We start from the raw sequence: 24,063 nt of genomic DNA, 5'->3' as shown, positions 1-24,063 counted from the left end.
ATTGTCGAAGAACCTTGTGCTACTCATCAATTCAATATCGTGCCTGCTTTTTACACCAGAGATGTGCAAACAGCTGCAGTTTAATCAGCAGCATAATCAACAGGCTACCTTATAAAGAGTCCAGAATACTTTTTACAACCAGTCTGGGAACTGCACAGCAATTCCATTATGGTTAATTTTCACAATGGACTTTCTATAATAAATTTTAAAAAAATCCTGCTTTGCCCAGAATCTTAGCCTTTGCCTTGGACCAAAGCCTAGCAAGTATCAAAAACCTGTCTGAACTCAAATGTGCTTGGGCATGTTGAGTCTGATTAATATTGTTTAAAGACTTGAAGTCATGGTAAGAGCACTTGAACAATGACTCAAATTATGTTCTGAGTGACAAATGAACATCTTTGTTAACCAGTTTCAAATCTCTCACCCCAGGTTAGCTGCAGACACCCCTCAGAAGACTGAGTCATTTAGGACTCTGCTCCTAGAACAAGGCACCCTGATTGCACAAACTTTTTCGCAGGAAAATGCCACAAGGTTAATTGCTTCCTGGCAGCACGAGTTTCTGACATCTGGCACCACACACAAATAATATCTGCCCAATTGCCCCAAGCCAATGGGATGGGTGGCCAAGGGTGACCTCGGAAGAATATGAAGGCCAACTGCCTGCCCTCCTCCTCTGCATGTGTTGCAATGCTCTCTTCAAAAAGGCATTGTATTCCTACTCTAAACCCCTTCGTCCAAACTTCTCTAAACAAATGTCAGGTTATCCTTTTTTACCTAATCAGTAATAACGTTTGTGGTCTATTTGTTTAGAATACTTACTGGTTCCATAACACTCAATGGAGAGGTGTAGGACAGATTATCAGTACTTCGGCTTCCATACATCCCCTAAAACAAAGACAGTGACAAGAAAAGTTGAATGGTAGCAGAAAAACACAGAGGAAGGCAGCAATATAACGAAATGCTGTCATGTGATCAAACACGGTTGAGAGACATTTCCCAAGTAATTCTACTTAATTTGCAAAAACAAGCTAATCAAATCAGGTACGGAACATTCTCAGTCTGAAAGGGCTGTTGGGAAGTTATTATGCCACAGAAACTTTGGCTATGAAGGCACCAGTCTATATCTTTATGCACGGTCTCTGTGGACTGCTGGGCCTAAGAGGAGTTTTTGCTGGACAGCTCGAACCAGCTTCAAGAGCGCTCCATTGAACAGTAGCAGCGGTTTTGTGACTGATGAGGTTAGATGCAAGATGTCAGTCAAACTAGAAGATTTGACCTCAGTAGTGGGCTAGGACAATTCTAAGGCCTCTACAGCTTTTATTATTATCAAAGTGAATAAACAGACTTCCTCTGATGGAGACGTACAGGGGTATAGGATATCGCCAGATGTGGGTCCCTTGCTCACTTTGACACTGGATTCAAGCTAGCCTGGCGGATGACGGCTGATTAGCCAGAAACCGGTTCCAGGATACTCGTTTCCGGTCCAAGGATGATATGGCTTGGCAGTTCGGGCTGGACTGTTCCCATGAGGCACAGAGTCAGACTGATTTGCATATGGCCATGTCTGAACTGGGGTAGCGGAGTGAGCTGAAGAATGATGATGGATTAAAGCCAGATCGATTGACTGGGGGTGAGTGCTTGCAATGTTTAACGCTCCGTCCATCATCCCCTTTGGTTTTGCAGGGAAGTATCAAGGCCACTAGCATTTGCAAAGGCCAGCATTCTTATAGTAAGATAGGCGAAGGTTACGAGGAGCCATAGACTTTGTCCAGCACAGCAACATTTGAGCTTAATCCAAAAAGTTCCCTTTTTCAAGGAAGGTGCTCTGCTGGTATTTGAGAAGTTGGCCTGGTATATGCTGTCCACTGATTAAAGTGGGCACCCTGTACCAGTCCAAACCACACTTATGGTGATTTAAGAGGTCAAAGATGACAGTAGTCATACAATGTGTATTTATAATTATCACACTCTAGTACGATAAAGTATCTGCTACACACATATAATCAAAAAGCACACACTACTGTAGCGCAGAAACAATAGTAAACAGCACTAATACACAGTGGACTCCAGGAGGAGACAAAACCATTTACTAAAATAGGGGTATAAGAACGACGACTCGAGACAAGACAGTGTCTAGAGCATGTAGAATCGCGGGGATCCAAGGAACCACCCAAGGTGAGTAAGTAGGGACCCTACTTGCAGTTTTAAAACTGTTGCAGTTTTAAAGCTTAAGGACCCTTCCCAGTGGACTTAGAAGAAACCCAGTAGAACTTAGGAGTTTGGAGAGCCACCCCACCCGTGGATACCGTAGTACCAGTTACCTATCACAGGGAAGCTGGGTGCATAAGTCTGTAGTGGCGTCGGAAACTGCAGTCGAACCCAAGAGAGGACTTCGAAGAAGAGCCGCTGCTGGAAGGAAGAAAAGTGTCAGTTGGAATCCAAAGGTGGATTCTTGAAGAAGAGTACCTGAAAGCAGAGGGGACAGAGTCTGGGTCACTCAGGAGTGACTAGGGGCTCGGTAGACAAATGCCCACTGATGTCAGGTGCTTCAGGTGCGTTGAAGGGGTTCTCGACTCTGCAGCCACAAGGACCAGGAGAGGTCGAGGATGACCAGGAGCCAGATGCGAGCTGTCCCACAAAGGATGTTGAGTGCGGAGGGGTCGGTGTCCGACAGGAGCACCAACAAGCCTTGGTAACGACAACCCACGCAGAAGGTCAAGGAAGGTTACAGTTCGGACCAGCAAAGTCCAGGAGACTCGCCAAACACAGGGGAGTCAGGGCAAGCCTGGAGCAACCAGGGGAGCCCAAGAAAAGCAGTGAGCCACAGGCCAGAGGCACAGGAGTCGCAAGCGGACCTCGAGCAGTTTCACAAAGCATCAGCCCACGGAGCACTCTGTGCGAGGAGGCCGGAGTTCTTTGTAGGAAATGGTGCCAGAGGTTGGGGCTACTTAAGAGCCCAGTGCACTTGTTCTGGAAACGCCAACAAGCTTATGCACTTGCAAATGAACGGTGTGCACAGGGGTACGGGTATTGCAGCCCCCACGAGGGATTCTGAACTCAAACTTGGTGAGAGGGCAGCTCAAACCTCGAGGAACGTAGAAAACCACGTCCTGTGTTGCTGAAGCCTTTAAAGTCCAGAGGAGCTGAGCAGCAGCAGACCGGTCAGTCAGGATGTAGTGGGCTGCACGGGACTAGAAGATTGGTACCGGGAACACCAGGGACCTCACAAAACTAGTTTGAGAGGTGGAATCATACCTCCCACACTGGTTACCCGTATGGGGGTATGATTACACAATGTTTGACACCAAACACGACAGGGTTGCTTTCAGCCGTTTTAGAGTAAGTCTTCACGCGGTCGCATAATACCACTATATGTCGTAAATGGCTGCAGCACTAACAACCCGGGAGAATGGACTCTGTAGGCTGCAGGGGTGTCCTGCTCATGAAGTGGCACCCTCTCACTTAGAACCAAGCACCCTGCCTTCAGGATTGTTAAGGCCTACTATAGGGGTGACTTATAGGTTTACTATATCTAAGTGTCACTACTACACTTAAAACTTATACCTTAAGTAAATGGTGCATGCACCAACTTACACAGGCTGCAATAGCAGGCCTATAGTTCCATTTTGCATGGCCTCTCATGGGTGGCACAATACATGCTTCAGCCCATGGAAGGCCTCTGGGGTACCTATGCCATGGGTACATGGGTACCATACACTAATCTGGTGTTAACAGAACAGTTTTGGGAGAAAGCAGATAGATTAGCAGGATCCCAGTCAGACTAGTCAAAAACAGAAACACATGAAGCAAAAAGTGGGGGTAACCTTAAGAAGCAGATCCTACTTTCCTACATGGTAGCTAATCAACAAAACAAGCACAACCCTGAAGCCCTGCTGCTGCTCAGATGTCGGCTGACTTTGAAGGTGGAAGTGACATCGGATTTAAGGGCAATGGTTGTGGCGCTGTCAAAGGTGAAGTTACGAGCACAGGATTCTGCAACTTAGTAGTCACTGGCTTACCCAATGTCAGCACAAGAAACTGAGGGGGCACTAAATGGTGGCTGTAGAAATGTCCTAACCTAGAGGAGCAGATGACACCTGTAGCGGGTTTCCCAAAGCACAGCAGGCCATTCTGATAATTTCCATCCAGGAGAAGTACCTCAACCTGCGTGGAGTCAGTAGAAGTATGTTGAACTTCAGCTTGATTTAGTTTCAATATCAAAACAGTCTCCAATGACAAGGAAGAGACTAGTATCTGGGAACGGCTCCAAGTCTCTGAACGGTCCAGAAAGCAGTCTGCTCGAGAAACGAGGCCTCTCCTACCCATGGCATTTATTGTGTTTATGGAAAGTTCTCTTGGGAGATCATTCCTACCAGGTGACTCTCTTGACGAGAACAAACAGTTTTGGGGATCCCACCAGGTCATGTGCAAAAATACCTTGGGCCCTCATGCATTAAGATTTGATTTAGAAAAAGTTGTCGCAAATTGCGCTCTGACTTTTATCGAATCGGTCTGATTATGACTCAAAAAGGAAGTTAATATGGGAGGGGTCAGCAAGTCTATGGACAATCAATGGCATTTTGACACCTATGTTAAGTAGGTAAAACTCAGGTCTGAGGAACTGTGCCATCACATCATAGGTGGACATAGATGCGGCTGAAGCAGCATGGTACCACCTGGTGATGCAGGAGAGCAATTGCCAAAATGTGGCTGAGCCTAAGTACTAAAACGTGATTACAGTCTGTAGTAGGACTGCTACAGGCAAAAAATTGCATTATCGAGCCGTTGGTCAGGGCAGACTCTCCTACGGTAGGCACACATTTGCTTGACCAGTGTGCCGCCCTCTGCGAGTGCAGATGCTGATTTGAGAAAGGTTTTTTTAAATGAACATGCAAACCTGGCCTTTAAATTCATCCTAAAATCTGTGCATCTTTGGTAGAACATGTGCGAAACTACCTTTCTGCCAACAACCTTGCAGACAAAAATCATGTGCGTTCTGAAATTTCAGCATCTCTGTACACGTGAAATATATACTAGTAAACATGTTAGTATTACCAACTTTCTGTGATGTAAAAGTGCTTCGGTAACTTTGATAGGGTTGAAACCTTCCACCGACCTAGAACTTAGATGATGTAACATATTCAAGGAATTAAATAATGAGCATCAAAAATTTGAGAGACTGAAGATAAGGTGAGCTGTGTATCGAGACGAAACTTCACGTCTTTGAGCAACTGTATGGAAGCATTTTTTTTTTTGGTTGGGGGTTGGCGAGGTGAACTTGTGAGAGCATCTCAGATACAGAGTAGGACAGACGCTGACATCCGTCCTAGGAACCAGGAAAGTATCTGACAAAAGCACAACTTACTGAATTCTTTGAGCAGCACATGCTCTTTGGCACCCGTCTGTGGTACATTTATGAATTTCGAAGGCTTTTAAACGTGGAGAAATAAAATGGGAGGAGCTGGTGCTGAATGGGGTTTCCAGGCAAATAGTAAGCAATTAAATTGCAGTATCTGCAAGACCACTGGTAACGGGCTACTGTCTTAAAATGCAAGGCTAAGTAAGCATCTGCAGGTAGAGTGCCCCCTTTAAAGAAGTTTAGCTGCAATTGGTGAATCTGAAACGAATAGATTACCTCCAACCGTTTCCAGAACTTCTACCCATAGCAAGATAACTGTTTTTGATTTAGCTTATGGGATATATTCATTCTGTTTTTAAAGTGAGCAGTATCAGTAATCCCTTAATTGTCTAGTTGTTAGAAAGCATTGGTGGACAGGAGAGCAACTTGGCTAAGCTGAGATTTTGCCTCACCCTCTACAGAGACAAGTTAATGATACAAGACTGCACCACACCAGGACAAAATATACCTCATTCAAAAATTGCGTCAGAGGATCACATTTGTCTGCATACGCCTTGTGACTGCCACAGTGATATTACTCGGGATATTCTTTAATGCTTGCATACTACTATTCAGCACCTGATCAAAAAGGTGTTGTACGTCTGGGAGATGCAAATAGGCATTTTCCCGTTTTGATAAAGAACAAGGATATATCTCGAAAATAGACAATAGACCGCAGTGAGAGACTGCCAGAGCCAAACAATATTTATCCGAAACAACCAGAGTATCTTTGATTTCTTTTCACTTTTGTCTGCCCTTTTCTTTCACGATCATGCAAAAGAGCACTTCTCCCAGCGCCTAGAATCAGAGGAGAAACTATGTGTTTAAGGACTTTGTATACTGTTACTGTAAAAGCCTGCTTTGGACTGAGTCAAAAGAAGAGAGCAACATACCCTAAGTTTCCTAAAAATGAAACCGGTTCATCAGTGAAGAGAGAAAGGCTTCTGATAAGGGGCTGAAAAGGGGCTACCTCTGACTACACCAGAGTTTCCTTCTGACAAGTAATAGAAAGAAAAGGACAATCTCTGGGTGCTCTCCCGGTTAGAAAAACAATGTGCGACCCTGGAATCAACACAGGCTTCTTTCCTTGTTATTTATTTTAGCCAGGACTTTGAGTTCGCTTGTTTATGCATGTGCTGCTGTTTCAGTATGACAAGGCAATTACAAATACAGGTCTGTTATAAAAAACTATGTATTCAGCTCCCCTATATGCATAGTGCACAAGTAAAACGCCACTGTTTAAGTTGAAGTTTGAGACCTCTGCAGAAAACATTACTCAACTAGTGAAGTCATGTTTCACCTAATTCTTTTTGAATAGCTAATGTTTACACTAGTGGTCTCATCTAGTGTGACAGAGCTACCGAAAGGATGGAGGCCTTCTTCCCAGTGCTTCTAATTTTACGTTTTTTGTAAATTCATGCATGCTAGCTAGTGGATTTGCTCATTCTTCTACGTTACCTGAAGAGAGCAGATGTATAATTGACAAAGCTTCTGTCTTGAGTTGGGATGTCAATAGAAGTTTTTGTGCTGTCAGCATGTTTGTTCACTTGTTGCCTAATCCCACACAGGCTACATTCTATCCTTGTGTAATTCGGTTTTATTAGTTGTTTTAACAATGTTCTAGGTTATTCTTCTCCTTAATGTAGTTATCGGGAAGTATCTTAACTTCAGCTTTTTCTTCGCAAAACAGCTATGTACTTTACCTATCCTTAAATAGCAGGCTGCTGGAGCAGAAATTTTGACAATTCTAAAGTAATGTCCCATATATGCACCGATAACGTTTTCCAATGTAGGTCATACTGATCACCTATGTGTTTTTAGTCATCAGGTCTGACTCCTCTTTCTCACCAGAATCCGTATTATTCGCACTGTGCAGTGACACAAACCCGTCCTGTCTACATCAAGAAACATCCAGTCATTTGTGCAAGTGCATCAGATGAAGAAATAACCTATCCATGTGCTAATGCTGTGTACACAAGATAATGCACTATTTGCTGGGCGTTTGTAGTCTTCATAGGTCATTCTGGCATGCATCCACCTTGGTTTCTTTTTCCTAGTTTCAGATTATGGAGTTATGGCAGTGTTGATCAAGTGTTATGCTGAGGTGTCTTAAGAATTCTAGGCTTGTTCAGATCTGAAATCATTTCAAATTTCCAATAAAACATGTTACTGAACGTTCCTCCATGTTGTGGTCCTGTAAAGTGAAAAATGGAATTTGTGTAATTGTAGCACTATTCTTTTTTACTCGCTTCTTGAAGTTGTTCCACTATGACAACCCAGCCTTTCTACCGTTTATCTAAATAGATGGGAAATGTGGACTTTATCTGCTAAAGTACTACATTCTTTTGTTCTGTAGTGACTAAATGAATATGCTACTTACCAGTATGCATCTGTTCTTGGCATGTAGGGCTGCTAACATTCATATCTATTGCATAGATCGCCGCCTAGTGTTGGGTCCGGATGATTGCACATTGTTGTCCTGGAAGAGTCTTCGAAGTATCACGAGATAGGTGGCTCCTCCCCTGGACTACAGTGCGCATGGGCATCGACTCCATCCCCAGATTGTTTTTAGCCATTGTGGCAGAGATGGAGTGAAATAGTGTAAAGGATGTCCATGCTAATGATTGAATGCAAGAGAGTATCTGCAGCCGCTACGGGCACCGGGGAGGAGGGTGGGCGATATGATTGTTAGCAGCCCTACATGCCAAGAACAGATGCATACTGGTAAGTAGCATATTCAGTTCGAGGCATGTGGGCTGCTAAATTCATATCTATTGCATAGAAAACATAGCAGTCTCTCCATTAACGGCGGTTGCCCGTGCCAGCTGCAGAAGTCTGAAAAAGTGTCTTGAGAACAGCCTGTCCTACAGCTGCTTGCTGCTTGGAATGCACATCGACACAGTAATGTTTGGTAAATGTGTGCGGTGTAGCCCACGTGGCTGCTCTACAAATGTCTTCCAAAGGAATGTTCCCCAGGAAAGCCATGGAGGCCCCCAACTTGCGTGTGGAGTGCGCCCTTGGGGGTATTGTTAAGGTACGTTTGGCTTTTTGATAACAGATTTGAATGCACTTAACAATCCATCTGGCTATTCCTGCTTTGGAAATAGGGTTGCCTTTGTGCTGTGCTGAGAAGGCAACAAAAAGTTGTTGTGTTTTCCTAAAGTGTTGTGTTCTGTCAATGTAGTACATCAACGCCCTCCTAACGTCCAATGCATGGAGCATTCTTTCCGCTACTGTTTGTGGGTTTTGAAAGAATGCGGGCAGGTCAATAGTTTGGTTGATATGAAACTGACACCACCTTCGGAAGGAATTTTGGGTTAGTGCGTAGTACTACCCTGTTTGAATGAATTTGTATGAATGGCTCCTGGATTGTGAGCGCTTGCAGCTCACTAACACGCCTGAGCGATGTAATAGCAATGAGAAAAGCCACTTTCCATGTCAGGAACTGAATTTCGCAGGAGTGCAGTGGCTCAAACGGTGGGCCCATCAGCCTAGTGAGGACCACATTGAGGTTCCACACTGGAGCTGGTGGTGTTCTCGGAGGAATGACTCGTTTCAGTCCCTCCAGGAAGGCTTTAATGGCAGGCACTCTGAAGACAGAGAGATGTTGCCTGTTCTGGAGATAAGCCGCTATGGCGGATAAGTGTATCCGAATGGAAGCGTACGCTAGATTGCATTTGTAAAGATGTAACAAATAGCAGATGATGTTAGGAATGGATGCATCTAGCGGGTTGATATTGTTATCTGTACAGTAAATGACAAACCGCTTCCATTTTGCTGCATAGCAAGCTCTGGTAGTGGGCTTCCTTGCCTCCCGTATGATATCCATGCATTCAGGAGGCAGGTTGAGGTAGCCAAACTCAAGGACCTCAGGAGCCAGATCGCCAGGTTGAGCTGTTGCGGATCTGGATGCTGAATGTCGCCATGGTTCTGCATCAAGAGGCTTGGAGATAGATGCAGCCTTTGATGCGGTACCACGGAAAGTTCTAGAAACGTGGTGTACCATGGTTGGCGTGCCCACGTTGGAGCAACCAGGATGAGTGTCATCGAGTGTTGCTTTAGCTTTCTTGCCACCAGCGGAATGAGAGGTCAGGGTATTTATTGTCGCGCCCAGATTCTGCCGCACATGGGCTGGTTGAAGGTGCGACTTTGGGTAGTTTAGCGAGAACCCCAGACTGTGAAGGAGGCGAATGGTGTGGGACATGTCTGCGGCGCACTGTTGTTCTGACTTTGCTTGAACGAGCCAGTCGTCTAGGTAAGGGTAGACATGTATGTTCTGCCTCCTGAGGTGTGCCGCAACTGTCGCCAGACACTTTGTAAACACTCTGGGGGCAGTGGTCACTCCGAAGGGCAGGACTTTGAACTGATAGTGCCCGTTTTGGATGGTGAACCTGAGGTATTTTCTGTGGGATGGGTGGAGTGGTATGTGAAAATAAGCATCCTTGAGGTCCAAGGTTGCTAGGAAGTCCCCTTCAGCAGGGGAAGAATCTGCTGCAGTGTAAGCATGTGAAAGTGTTCTGACAGTATATACAGGTTGAGGGGCGTAGATCCAGAATGGGTCTGAGGGATCCGTCCTTCTTTGGGATAAGGAAGTACAGGGAATAGACCCCTGTGCCTTCCTCCTCCACTGGTACGAGCTCGATCGCGCCTTTTTGCAGCATCACCACTACTTCCTGCTGCAATAAGTGCAAGTGCTCTGCCGACATAGGACGTTGTTTTGGGGGAATGTTGGGTGGAGTGGATGTTAACTCCAAACAATAACCGTACTGGATAAGCTGTCTTACCCACCTGTCTGTGGTGATGGATGTCCAGACTGGCAGGAACTGCTGGAGTCTCCCCCCGACAGGTGTTGTATGGTCGGGGGGCAGTGACAGAGAGTCACTGTTTGTTGGCGGCAGAGGAACGGGAGTTGTTGTTTCCTCTGCCTCTGCCCTTGGCACTATTACCTCTGTAACCCCCTCTACCCTGCTTGGGGTACGAGGATTGTGTGCCACCCTTCGTGAATTGTGTCTGTTGACCCAAGTGTCCTCTGGTAACACCACGTGCACCTGAGCGACGAAAAGTGCTCCCCCTGAATTGTTGAGACTGAAGCGCCCCCATGGACTTAGCTGTCTCATTGTCCTTTTTAATTTTCTCGAGGGTGGTGTCAACATCTGGGCCAAACAGTCTGTCAGGATTAACGGGCTGGTTGAGTATTGTTGTTTGAATGTCAGGTTTAAACCCTGATATGCGAAGCCATGCTTGTCGCCTTAACATGACGCTAGTGTTAATCGCCCTAGCCGCTGTATCAGCCACATCAAGTGCACACTTTATTGCAGCATTTGAGATGAGCTTTCCCTCTTGTATGAGCATTTCGGCTCCCTCCTTAAACTGATCAGGTAGGTGTTGAAGGAGCTGTTCTAGGGTGTCATAATGCGCCCCATCATATCGTGCCAATAGTGCCTGTGTGTTTGATATACGCCAGATATTGGCAGCCTGCGCAGCCACCCTTTTGCCCGATGCCTCAAGCACTTTTTTTTTTTGAAAACCTTTATTTGTACAAAAAGGATACACAGGTCGAGGCCTACAACCAAGCTGGCCGGCCACAATACGAAAAGCAGACGAAAAATCCAGAGAGAACAGTACAGAATCAATCATAACGGAGCATGAGCAACACAATCTTAAAAAGGGGGAGGAGAAAAGAAGATCTAGACGGCCAGCACACAGGAGCAAAGAAGGTTAATTTTATAATATAGGGATAAGGGGTATGACAGGCTAAGTGACAACATAGAAGAATCCGGAGTCCCCAGATAAACCATTGGCAACAAAGAGGGGAAAGGGCCATAATACAGGAGTGTCAGCACTGTATACATCGGTATGAAAACAGGTGCAGTAAATACAATCAATATGCAATTATTAACAACTTCGCCCGCCCACCACTCAGAAGCACATCGGAACCAGGAAAGAGGGGCCGGAAGAGCTACTTCACCAATCCTAGCCCATCATACTAACCTTGGAGGAGAAAGAAGGGGGGGGGAGGGAAGGGGGGGGGAAAGGGAAAGAAGAAAGGGAAAGAAGAACACAGACGAAAGAAGGAGTGCCGCGCAGAAAAAACGTCCCGTAGCGAGGAATACAGAAGAGAGCAGGAATATTAGCAACGAGGGGGGTATGGGAGTCGCGACAGAAAGCAGCAGAACTACAAGAAGAAGAACAGCGACAGGACAGGCCCCACCCCAATCACGCCCCGGAAGGCAAGACCGACGCAGCACTCCAATAAAGATACACAAAAGGGCCATAGAACTGAGGAAAAAGAAACATCATGGAAGACCCATCCCACCCATCCCACCCTGCACCCCTGCAGAAGGCTACGGCCTACCCTCCAAACAGCGTGCCTGTCGCCCTAAACCTGAACCCGAAATGCAGTAGAGAGAAGAGAGAAAGGAGTAAGGAGACAAAAAGGAGAGAAAAAACAAAGAAATGAATGGGGGGGGGGGGGGGGGGGGGGAGGAGCAAAAGGGCATAAACAAATACGGTCGGCCACAGCCCTCCGCCCAACCATAATCATATTACATGTGAACCAGAACGTCACGATCTCGAGCGCCATAAAAACTGACAGGGGGGTCTCCCACAGCGCCATGAATATAGACAACTGCGCCATGAATCCGTACACCAATAATCCACCGGGAGTCGCGCATCTCACCCCAATCCTTTCTTAACCACAATTCCCACCCACCACATGACAAATTGAAGTGAGCAACACGATGCGAGGCAAGCACACAATTGAAAGAAAGTACGATCAAGACGTAGACCAGGGAGGGCAGTCGATCTGCAAGTGAACAAAAGTTCAGATAGGTAGTTCAAATGTCTCAGCAATAGCAACACAAACAGCAAAAAATAGGAGTTCAGTCTCGTAGGTCGGAAAAGCGGTGGTGTACTTGCAAAGGAAAGAGACAACCTCGTCAAGGCAGCAACAGGAATCAGTCCACCATATTTCTCAGGCATCCGGGGAGGAACAGGCCTCCGCTCTATATCCAGGTCCCCTAACTCCAACCATAGAAGAGCAGGAAGTTCCAAAGCCACCGGCCCACAATCCCGTCGACGAACAGCGGCAGCAACCCTCATGGCGACCGAGGGGGGCGAGGCAGTGGCATCACCGGGACAAGAAGGGGCCATGAAGAAGCGTCCACCCAAGATGGCGGCGGATCGCAACGAGTCTCCAGGGGCACCGGGGCCAAGGACGCGTGCCAGGATCGCAAGACACCAAGAACGTCTCCAATAGTAAATTTTCGTGCACACGTCCAAGCCCCCGTGCATTCCAGTGACCTGAGTCCGCCATCACGAGGAGATCCACAGCCCAGACCGTCGGCAGCCATTTTGTAAGTTAAGCCTCCTCACCACCCTCCGCAACTCTCGGGACAGTTCACAAATGCAGGACTTTACAGATGTCCCGGGGGTCCCAGCAGTAGCGGCCTTGGCACAAAGAGGAGTACCGCCCAACGCGGGGGCCCGCCCGAACCACCACCGGCGCTCCCCACGAGTAGAGTCGGAGCGCGCGGGTCCAGGGCCACCGGACGGAGCAGCGGCGGGGGGTCCCCTTCACGCCATCAGTCCCCGGAGCACCGCGCCCCGCACAGCCCCACAGCCACCAAGGCAGGCCCAGATCAGGGTAACCGGGATGTTCGCACAATGGCTCTCACCAGCGGTTCACTCTCTCGGCCGGGGCCTGTGGTCACAGCAACGCCTGGCCGGATCTCATAGGCGAGGCCCCGGTCCCAGCCCCACGGAGGCCCCGGTCCCTTCGGAGGGGCACAACTTCGGATTCTCAGCTCGCCGGAGCTTCCAGGTCAGACGGTAAGTGAGAGCGAAGTGTTGCGATCATATTTCCTCGAAAACGTGTCGTCTCTGGGCAGGATATGCATCAGGATCTACGAGTCAGGCCGGAGGGCTGACTGAGCCGAGCTAAAAGGCGACCATCACGCTCGCGAGCTTGGCTCCTCCCCGCCTCAAGCACTTCCGACTCCTTGTCTGGGGGAGGAGCTTCACCCGTTGTTTGGGAGTTCGCCCTTTTTCGGGCATTGGCAACGACCAACGAGTCCAGAGGCAACTGTCCCCGAATATATGCAGGGTCCCCAGGTGCTGGTCTGTATTTTTTTTCAATACGTGGGTTCACCACTCTCGCCCTGGTAGGTTCCTTAAAGATCTCTGGGGCATGCTTAAGGACACCTTTCAGCATAGGAAGTATCTTAACTGTTCTTTCTGAGACAGAGAAAGTGTCAAACAAGAAATCTTCTTCCACTGGGTCAGCATGCATGTCCACATCATGATTTGCAGCTGCCCGCTCTATTAAGGCATTGAATGCCGCAGAATCCTCAGTTGGGGATGTACGTGCACCAAAAACCTGTGGGTCCTGTACCACCTGATGGCCTCCCTGGTCACCAGTGTCGTCATATGAGTCCTGTTGTACATCAGGGTCATTGTTGTCCGGGAAATTGTACTGGTCATCCTGGTCATCATCCTCTCCCCCTGACTGGTTGGGTGAAGGTGATGGACTCCTCCTTGGTGTAGGCTGAATAGGTTCCACAAGGGCAGGAATGTCATGTGCTGGCCTTTTCTTTTTTAGTGGAATGACATAGGATTGCAATGGTTGGGAAGTGATCTTTCTTTTATAGAGGGTCAATTTCCCTGTTTCTGCATCGATGTAATGCTCAGATTGTTCTTCTGAGGCTTGATGTCGATCCAATCGGCCACATTGCGTCGAAGGTTCTGACGTTTCAGTTATCTTCGGCACCGATTTGGGTGCAAATGCCTTTGGTGCCACCTTCGGCGGCAGTGTGTACAGAAGCTTGGTCGAAATCTTCGCAGGTGCGTCCACTGGTTTTGGACCCGACGGCGGGTGAGTCGTCGACGTCGAAGTCTTCTCCCGAATACGTTTGAGGGAGTCAGCGACCTGCTTTGTGAAGGAAGCGGAGGGTTTGGCAACCGATGCCTCCTGTCCGGTACTATCGGAGGCGTTCGGCATTGAAGCGGTGGCCGCCGACGAATCTTCGGCTGCGACGGTCCGTGCCTCCGTTATAGGCTTAGGCGCCGATGCCGTTGCTTTAGATTTGTTGTCTTTGTGCCGATGCATAGTGCCTCCGGACTCCGTGTCGTGGGCCTGTGCAGACTTTGTTCCGACGGCTTTAGTGGATTTTGCCGGCGTAACCGTGCCCGACCCATGATGGACGACCGTTTGAGGACGGGTCCTTGGGCACCTTCTGCGGCGCTGACGACTCGACAGCCTTCTTCGACTTCAGAGGGCCGGAGGGCGACGGAGTCGATGAGGGAGCAGGCTTCGTCATTTTTGATGGGACGTCGGCCATTTTAGGTGTTGTCGAAGCCGTAGGTTGCGGTTTCGTTTTCGATGGGACGTCGGCCATCTTAGGTGTAGTCGATTCCGAAGGTTTCGGTTTCGATACGCGCAATGGCGTCTCCGCTGTTGTGTCCGTGGCCGGGCCAGAAGGCGGGGCCGGGGATAGCGGTGCAGGGTCGTGGGTAAGGCCGAGTGGCGATCCCGTGACCTGAGCCTGAATCATGTAACTTTCGGGGCATAGCTCTTCCTCCGAGCTATCTTCCGCGGCCCCATAAACTTCTTCGTCGTCCCCTACCTCCTCGACGTATTCAAGGTCTTGGCTCTGTCCTTCGACGTGTTCTTCGGGATCAGCCTCGACCTCCGTCGACGGTGGTGAAATCTGAAGATGATGGCAGCGGCCTTCTTCTGCGGGGTCGTCGAATATGTCGTCGGGTGCCGGAGCCGCTCGCCGGGCCTCGAGGCGCGCCGCGCGCCGAAGCTTGAGCGTTTTCTTGGACCTGAACTTTGAGCAGGCCATGCAGTTGTCCTCGTTGTGGTCCGGCGAGAGGCATTTGTTACAGACTGGATGCACGTCGATATGTGGGTACTTGGACCCACAGACGGGGCAGAACTTGAACGGACTCCGTTCCATGGTAAGATCGTCGGGGTCTTGCTGCGACGAGAGGGCCTCGATGTCCGAAGAGTTACTCGACTCCTCAGAATTCCGACTCGAAGAGTGGGATGATGATCGAGACCGCACGCTAACAATACCGACGCAAGTAACGAAGGCCTTTTGGCCTTAAGAAGTACGTTTTTTCGATTCAGACAAGGAGACGTCGAAATCACATCCGAACCCAATGGCGGAAAAAAACAATCTGGGGATGGAGTCGATGCCCATGCGCACTGTAGTCCAGGGGAGGAGCCACCTATCTCGTGATACTTCGAAGACTCTTCCAGGACAACAATGTGCAATCATCCGGACCCAACACTAGGCGGCGATCTATGCAATAGATATGAATTTAGCAGCCCACATGCCTCGAACTTCCCATTCTATGTATTGCCCAATGCTTTCATTTTGCAATTAGTTTATTTTTATGTAATTTATTGTGCTCAAATTATTGGTATGCCAGTGTATATCAAAGGGCCAGGGTGTGCGTTGACCGTGCTGAATTTTGAGATCTAAGTGCTTTGCTAGATCTGGGCAGGTTTTGACGATTACCTTCTACCAGTCTTTTGATCAGAATATAGTCTCTTTGATAATGAATCACTGAGGGTTCAGATCTATTGTAGTCTTTGGGCCCTCTGACCTCTTTTAATACTCTTATGACTCACTGAATTTCACACATTCTTCACAAAGCCGCTTGTGTCAAGTTCTGTTTTCAGCATTTACTTTGTACAGGGAGACGTTCTCTTAATGCCTACAAGTACCTGCAATTTCCTCAGTTCTTTACAAGGTAAACAAACATTTAATTCTGTTATTTTTGCTCTAAATTTAAATTCTTTCTTTGTGAGCTATTTTTTCTGTTTATCCTTACTTTTGCTCACCTTCTTTCAGTTACATGTATTCTCTCTGCTAACTTCACCTTCTTTCTAATTTCCCTTTAATCTCCCCAATAAGTCATTGGCTTATTTACCTTGCATACTCCCAGTATTGGTTTGTCATTCATCTCTCTACTACCTACATATGTAGTAGTCTCTCAAAATCATCTTAATGTTATCTCGTCATATTATCCACTTTCACTTCTCTATTCATGTTTGTTCCTATTTCATAATCCCTCTCCCATGACCATCAGTGCTCTACTTCTCTTCTTGCTTGGAATTTGCTTCCAGTTTATGCACAGTTTTGTTTATTCTCACCTATTCTCTTCCCCACACTGGTCTCATTCCCCCAGATGGGCAAATGATTCATCTTCTCTGGTATCCATATGTGCATCAAGTCATGTATACAGCTAGAGAAGGATGTGAATGTCATCACGCATGCATGTCTTCATCCACACTGTGCATGGAAGCGCCTAAAGTGCTCCTCAGCCCTCTAAAATGGAAAGTCGTCAATATTTCATTAAGTACTTTGTACAGCTTATGCACTGTAGCACCCTGGGTCTGGGTATTATTATAGTACAGCGGATATTTTGAGCATCAGTGTTGCCTAGTATCACTTTAGCTTTCTTCCTTGCGTGTACTAGTCTCATAGGTTTGGGAGGGGCAGGAAATTCCTGTCATTAGGATCTATCTGTTTAAAGGCTTGAATGGTTGTAGAGGGAGAGAAGATGTGCATGACATCCCTTAGGCTCTGGCAAGAGCTGGTTGCTTATCTTCGTAGCCCTGCAGCATTGCGACACGCGCATCAAGCGTTCACTTCCTGAACCTTTGGGGGACACGGTCGTTGTACTCATTGGAGGCAATGAAAAACATTCATTACAAGGAACAATATCACAGGTTAAGTGGGTGCCGCCAATAATCCTGTGTCACCAGACTATACATCCCAGATTCATGAGGCAATCCTGCCAAGTACCACGCATCAGGCGATAGACTAACGCATCTCAGTGTGGTGCTTTGCATCACTGCACTGACATGCATTTGTCAAGCATTTATAGCCCCATGGCCACACCGTGAGTGGCGCACTCAAGGAGCCTAAAGCTGCATTTAAGCAGCGAGTGCACTGCTAGTGAGTGCGCTCTGTGCGGTCTAGGGACCAGGCCTGCTGCATCAAATACACGTTTGCCCTGAACTGTATAGTAGGTGCTGCACAAGCAGGTAATGGCTTCATTAAACTAGCTGAGCCATTACCCCCGCTCTAGCATACCGCATGGTCTGTCAGCACCACCTGAGGTGATACAAAATAAAATCAGGAGGACCCAGCAATGCCCTCACATGGATCCAGGGGTGGTGCCTTGTCTGTTATTTTTGAGGAAGCCGCCACCCGCCATGATCATGCAGCAGCTGATTGGCAACAGAGATGTTAAGGAAGCAGCCGGCAGCTTAATTTTCCTTTCTGTACCACAGACAGTGCAGTTCTGAGGGAAGGTCTGACAGGTAAGATTGTTATCTAATATTTTTGGGCTGTTTGAGGGTCTGTTGTGTTCCGTGAGCAGCGTCAGATTTTACTGTTGATTTCCCTGACATTAGCAAACCTTGCTTGGTCCTCAACCGCAAGGAGTCTCTACCTTGCACAATACCTATGCAGGCCTGCGGATGTGGTGGGCGGCAGCTTTTGGTTTTTTGCTGCACCTGGCTCCAGTGCAGTCCCTTCCTAGGTTGTAGATGACGTCACTATCACAGGTCTGTGAGTGGACTGATTTTCTTCTGCTATTGAGGCCGGGCATCCTAGTTTTGGAGTGCTACACCGGGTTTTGCTGTTCTTCTCCCTGATATAATTAAGACATCGTGCCAGGAGCTTAAGTGCCAGGAGCTTAAATGCCAGGAGTCTCTACCTTGCAAAACACGTATTAAGCTGAGGTTTGGGAACGAGAGGCAGCTTTCCTTTTCTTTGACACGCGGCCAGCCGCCAATGTATGCCCAGAAGGGTATCATGAGACAGGTAAGTGTGTGGGCTTATTTTATTTGGATGTTTGTGGGCTTAGTGCCCCGGATTTTAATGTTGATTTCCTGGATATTAGAAACAAAAATTAAAGGCAGCAAGCTTAATTGCATTCAGTCTCCCATACATTACAAACCACTATACATCGTGTCTTGACAATACAAAACTGCCTTCATTCGCAAATGTGGGCTACATTTGAATTGCTTGATTTGTTAAATGGAAAGCCACCTATGTTGTTGCCATGGTTTGTTTTCTGCCCTAGTCTTGCCCTCGCAGAGAAGGTATATCTTATCCTGTCTTGATAGCAGACACAGGTAGGCCAGACTGCACAGGACTGGACCGTCTGCAGCCCTTCAGCCTGCATGAATCAGCACTTCATCCTGCTGCAGCCTGGAGTCCCCCTGTCCATTCCAGCGAGAGAACTTGAAAGACACTAAAGACAAGCGCTTACTCTGGCAGACTGCGATCCTGAATATAAATGTATATATACTTGATCTACAACACAAAATTTGTATTGGATGGCATAATGGATTAACTTTTTCTTCAATGTCTCAGTTCTTTCAGTAAGACTATTGGTAGAAAATATTTTTTGATATACTATACATAGGTTGTTTGGAATTATGAGAAGATAATACAAGAAGAAAAAGGTTCTTCTGAAAGATTTTAGATTTACCACAAGAAAACAAACGTCCCTTTTCTTTAATGTCCCTTTCACAACTCACAAGCTCTGGGATAGCTGCACTGATTCAGAGTGGAAATGATGGATTGGGGTACCCAAGATAAATGAACTGGAGTAAAATTACATAAATTTGGCGACAATCGGATGTCATTACTTTAATTCTATCTTTCTCGCCTCTTGATAGGTTGGTGCTAGCTCTATGCAAAGGGGCAAAATATACACCACAAAACAAAGCAACAGCAAGATCTTGTCCCCAGAGAAACATGTGGATTATCAAATAAAAATCAAAGGAATCGCAGCCTAAAGTATAATTAAGGGCCTGATTAATTCTTTAAAATATGAGATACAAAATCATCAAGTTAATTAGGTCTGATAAATTACCTCACTGGAAAACAAGTATGCACCAATAAAACAAGAATTAGAGACTGATTAGTATGCAGACAAAAATACAACGTAAACTCTCCACACATAACAAGCCAACAACTAATGGATAAAGTTCTAGCATTTATAAATTAACATGTAGCAAGAATGCTTTTGTTAAAAATCTGGAAGAGGTAAAAGAAGGGAATGTGAACTGTGCACATTTGTATTAGAGAAACACTTTGGCATTTGATGACAAAACTGAACCTGTTCTTCAAGTGAGGACTGCGAATCAGAGGGTAAAAATGAAGGTGGGATTATAATGCCTTTAAGGCAACCAAGTAAAGTTTACGGTTTACTGCCCTTAAAGGCAAAGGACTAATACTAACAAATGTGCCCAACTAAACATTTGCTTTCAGGATATCACATTTGTTCAGTATAACTCACTTGTTCTGGTATTGAAGAGATAATGCATAAAGCAGTTGTCAATCTTGTGGCAGACAATAACAACCACTATTCATTTCCTTTACTTATAAAGAAGCCTCTTTCAACGTGGCTTCTCTAGAAGTAGGCTTTAAGTACTAAGATATACTCTTCAGAACATAAACATCCATGCCTTCTACTCCATCACCAATTATCTTGCCTCCTGTTCTCGGGTCCTGTTTAATTGCGTCTAGCGGTAGCATAGCAGAGAGATAAGGGAGGAATAATAGAAAAGGTGCAGCGATCCTACCAGACAGTGTCAAGCCAATGGTCATACAGAACAGTTAAGTAGAGAGAAAAAAACATAACCCTTGGGTGCAAAACCTAGTGGCTATAGATTGGACAACGTCCATTTCAAAGAGTAAGGCACATAAGTAGACACACTGAGCATTCACTTTCTTGTCATGTGTTGCAGCAACAGAGGGTCACATACTGTAAACGGGATTAGGACTTGGCAGGAGGGAAGCAAGTACTGAATGGAAGGAAGAATTTACTTCCTAGTACACTAAAAGCAGGGGCTCATCTCCACTTTCACTGCTGTATATTAATACAGTTTTAGAAACTCACAAAAAATAAGATCTCCCCAATTTAAATGTGCATACAATTTTAATTTTAGGGAGCATTTCAAAAATATTATAAGTAAAAGTGTGTTTTATAAGTTTTAGTATAAGACATGTAAATACCCTATAATCATAACAATGTTTGAACCTTACCATCACAGGCTGAAATCTGGAAGGAGAAGATATTTGTAAATTTCTAAGCTGTTCCTCTAGAAACAGCAATCGTTCTTCCAGCTGAATTTCTAACTCTTGAAGTTCCATACGCACATTATTTCTCAGACCCTGAAGTTGATCAGCTTCATATCTAGAAGAAACGGGCACAACACGTAAAAACACATCAGCCACAAATAATCACTAGAAATAAATGAAAACTTGGTTCTTAATACAAGCACTGAGAACCTTTGCTATACTCTGGATCTAAATAAAGATTGGTTCTCAATGTGGGTCTGACACATTCAGGTACTGTAAAGAAATTTCAATATAATCAATTGATAAAAATATGTGTACATAGAAAAACAAAATGCAAAATTGAAATGGTCAGAAAATGTGACAATTAAAAATTGGAAGTTAAAGATAGAGTTGTCTCCTTGGTTTGATTTCTTGGAGCAGCACAAGTACAGCAAACCGAATTTAATATGAATGATTGGCGATGTCAATCGAAGCACTGGTAGGTGACAATGAAAAAACAGAACATGATTCATGAGCAAAACAAGAAAAAAATGATTTCCTAGAGCATAGCATATTGCTTCACCTTTTAGAAATAAAATTAACCTTTCCAGTAAAATGCGTATATAATTTGATTGTGAATTAAATATTCCATAGTTTGTCTATATATTTAATGCATATATTGATGCAATATTCCATAATTTGTCTATTTATTTGATGGTTCTGCTTTGAGGTTTAAATAGTAGAAATTGAATAGGATGGGTCACCAATTTAACAGTAGGGATTAAGTGGGGGGTCTACAAAATTCGAAAGGTTTAGAACCGCTGCCCTATATAGATTATTGCAGACTTCAAGACTGTTAAATCTTGAAATCCAGAACTCAAGGATTTGGTCAATCTGATCCACAGTAAACTTAGTTTCACACAATCCTCGACACATACAGTTGGAAACAGCCTGTTCAAGCTTCAGTCCATGAAGGTCAAGTTCTCTGCTCCATGATTTAAATAGAGTTAATTTATTGCTAATGTGTAATCAACAGCAGAAGTATAAACATCTAAGATGATGCACCACTCTAACATTGTACAGTATTCAACCCTTCTCAATATCAACTCAACCATCAGCACAAGAACAACAATAAAGAATTGGACTACTGAGCCTAATCACATATTAATCTCCCCAGTGATCTTGAACCAGTACATGCAGGTCCTTATTGTGTAAATGCTGAAAAATGACATCTAGATCCATCAGTATGCAGAAATCACTTATTACCGGATGGTCTGTTCTGGCAATGACTATGATCACTCGAAGATCTTCCTCGCCAAACAAATCAAGCATGGTTGTCACAGGTCTACCTCGGATAAAACCATATGGAGAAGGAATATGCGGACATTGATTTAATTTGCATCCATTACCAATTACTGCCATTGACAAAAAAATACATGGCTGGTGCTCAGAGATCTGTCTAGATTGAGTAATGACACCATTTTCCAACAGCTCTAAAGCAAACAAACTTCAGCTTCAAATCTACAATTCGTGCCATCGACAGTTCCCACTCTGCAAAGTAAAGACCTTTCAACTGGAACCACACTTAAGAACTGCCATTCAAGCACTGATCCTATCCCATCTAGATGGAACATCCTACTGGCCAGCATGTCCAAGATTCACCCGACTCCAACCTCCCTTTAAGAGCATCCTTCATTGAGGGCGTTGCTTTATAAAAAGTCTTCAGAAACACAACAGAATCCCAACTATTGACAGTGAACGCAGATTCAACACCTGCAACCTTACACCTAGTCTACTCGTTGTCTCCTAAATCACGGCCCCTTTTCAAGACAAACCCTCCAGTCCCCTCGTTTAGCCCATCCCCCCCTCCCCAGCCCGCAACTATACCACCAGGCACCTCACCCTCTGTCTTACCTCCTACCATGTCCCACATGAAACCGCATGGCGTTAACTCCTTCGTGATTAGCTTCCTGCCTAATCTCTCCCCCAAAGCGAGAAGAAACCACAAACCCAACTTAATCAGACAACATCCAGAAACTCTATTTGCCGACACATACCACTGCTCCTCTAAAGGCCAGTTAAAAATGGACCTCATCTTCCACACAGATAGTTCGGAAAGCTGGAACTCCGTATTGAGAATACAACTTCACATTTCCAAAACGACGACCACCTCTCATAGCTGTAAATTGACAAACTCCCTACCTAATCAAGCAAATAGAAAAGGGAATACTTCAGTGACCATTTACTCAAATGGCACAATTTTGGTACAGGCCAATAATGAGAACCTAGAGGCCTTCGATTCCTTCTTCCCCACCCTGTGCTCAGCACACCTTCAGTCACGGCGCCCTGCTCCACCCCATCCTAATGCCCCGAGTAACCGCCCTCTGCTGGAGTCGGAAAAACCTTCCTCCCCCCTCCTGATGGGACACCCCAGCCCCCCCCCTCAGAAACTCCCCCAATCACGCTTTCCCTGAGAACCCTATCCTTCAGGTCTCTAAAGACGACCAACGCCCGCTTCCCCCGCTATCTTTTCTCCCTCGCCATCACTCTAGCTTCCCACGAGAGCAGCCCACTTACCCCCAGCAACAACCCAGAGAAGACCAAGCCCCACCACCCCAGCAATCTTGCCCACGCCAACATCATTACTCCCTCCCTAGAGCCCGGTCTACGGACACACCCATCACTCCAACCGACCCTCGGAGGATGAGCTCAAGACCTAACCCCCGACCTAGGGCTTCTTATACGAACAGCCCGGTTGACCTGCCCAGCATTAATCCCCTAATGGGGATCTGGCCCCCCTCTTCGCGAGATGCCCCTACCCAAAACTGCTCATCACCAGCCTTGGATAATATGGCGCACCGGTTGTCCCTACTAGAGAGGCAGCTTGAAATGATATGCAGTGGCCTAGATGACATCCTTGCCAATCTTGATAAAACTCGTAAGCCCCGACATGTCCAACACAGGGCCTCCGATTCGACTGACTATTTTACTCTCAATTTCTGTGCTGGAAACTTACCTACTCCCGAGAAACGACCGCCAAGGCCCCCTAGAACTGACGAGGGGATCCCTCTTCACTCTCCCTCAAGATCTTTATCCACCACATCTAAAGCTCAGACATACACAAATAAAGATGTGGAGACCCAATCTAATAGGCCTCTCAGATCTGCAGCAGCAATGTCAGAGGAAGAAGCTAAGGAACTAGCCTCCACCTATGTTTCCCATCCCTCAACTGCCACCAACGCCAAGATACAAGTAATCACGGGCTTTGGAAGAGATTTCACACCTGTGACACTTACCAGACCCCCACCCGCCCTCACCTTCATACCGAGGGCGCCTCTAGAAAAGCAGTCGACCAAAAACAATATTCCTACCAACTGCATGCTCATTAACTGTCGATCTGCCATCAAGCATGCAACGGAACTTGCCGAAGCCATCCTCACTCAAGACTTAGACATTGCATTCATCACGGAGACTTGGCTAAAGGAATGCTCCCTACCTTGCTTCGACATGTTAGTGCCCCCGGGTTTCAAACTCATCAATAAAGACAGAATAGACCAACGCGGGGGAGGG

General features: G+C 46.2%; 1 protein-coding gene across 1 annotated transcript in view; it reads right to left on the bottom strand.

The window, feature by feature from the left end:
* ITPRID2 (ITPR interacting domain containing 2) overlaps positions 1–24,063 on the bottom strand; it is a 207,673-nt gene that overhangs the window by 24,822 nt on the left and 158,788 nt on the right. Inside the window, exons 14-15 of the mRNA XM_078681472.1 lie at positions 20,479–20,629; positions 820–885 (exon numbers count right to left, since the gene is read on the bottom strand). Coding sequence (XP_078537598.1) covers positions 820–885; positions 20,479–20,629 — 217 coding nt within the window. The remainder of the gene's footprint in view (positions 1–819; positions 886–20,478; positions 20,630–24,063) is intronic.

The sequence above is a fragment of the Lissotriton helveticus genome, chromosome 3_1, assembly GCF_964261635.1.
Source record: "Lissotriton helveticus chromosome 3_1, aLisHel1.1, whole genome shotgun sequence".
In the NCBI taxonomy this organism is placed as follows: domain Eukaryota; kingdom Metazoa; phylum Chordata; class Amphibia; order Caudata; family Salamandridae; genus Lissotriton; species Lissotriton helveticus.
The sequence above is the reverse complement of the archived record's forward strand: the minus strand, read 5'-3'. Positions and strand labels throughout refer to the sequence as shown.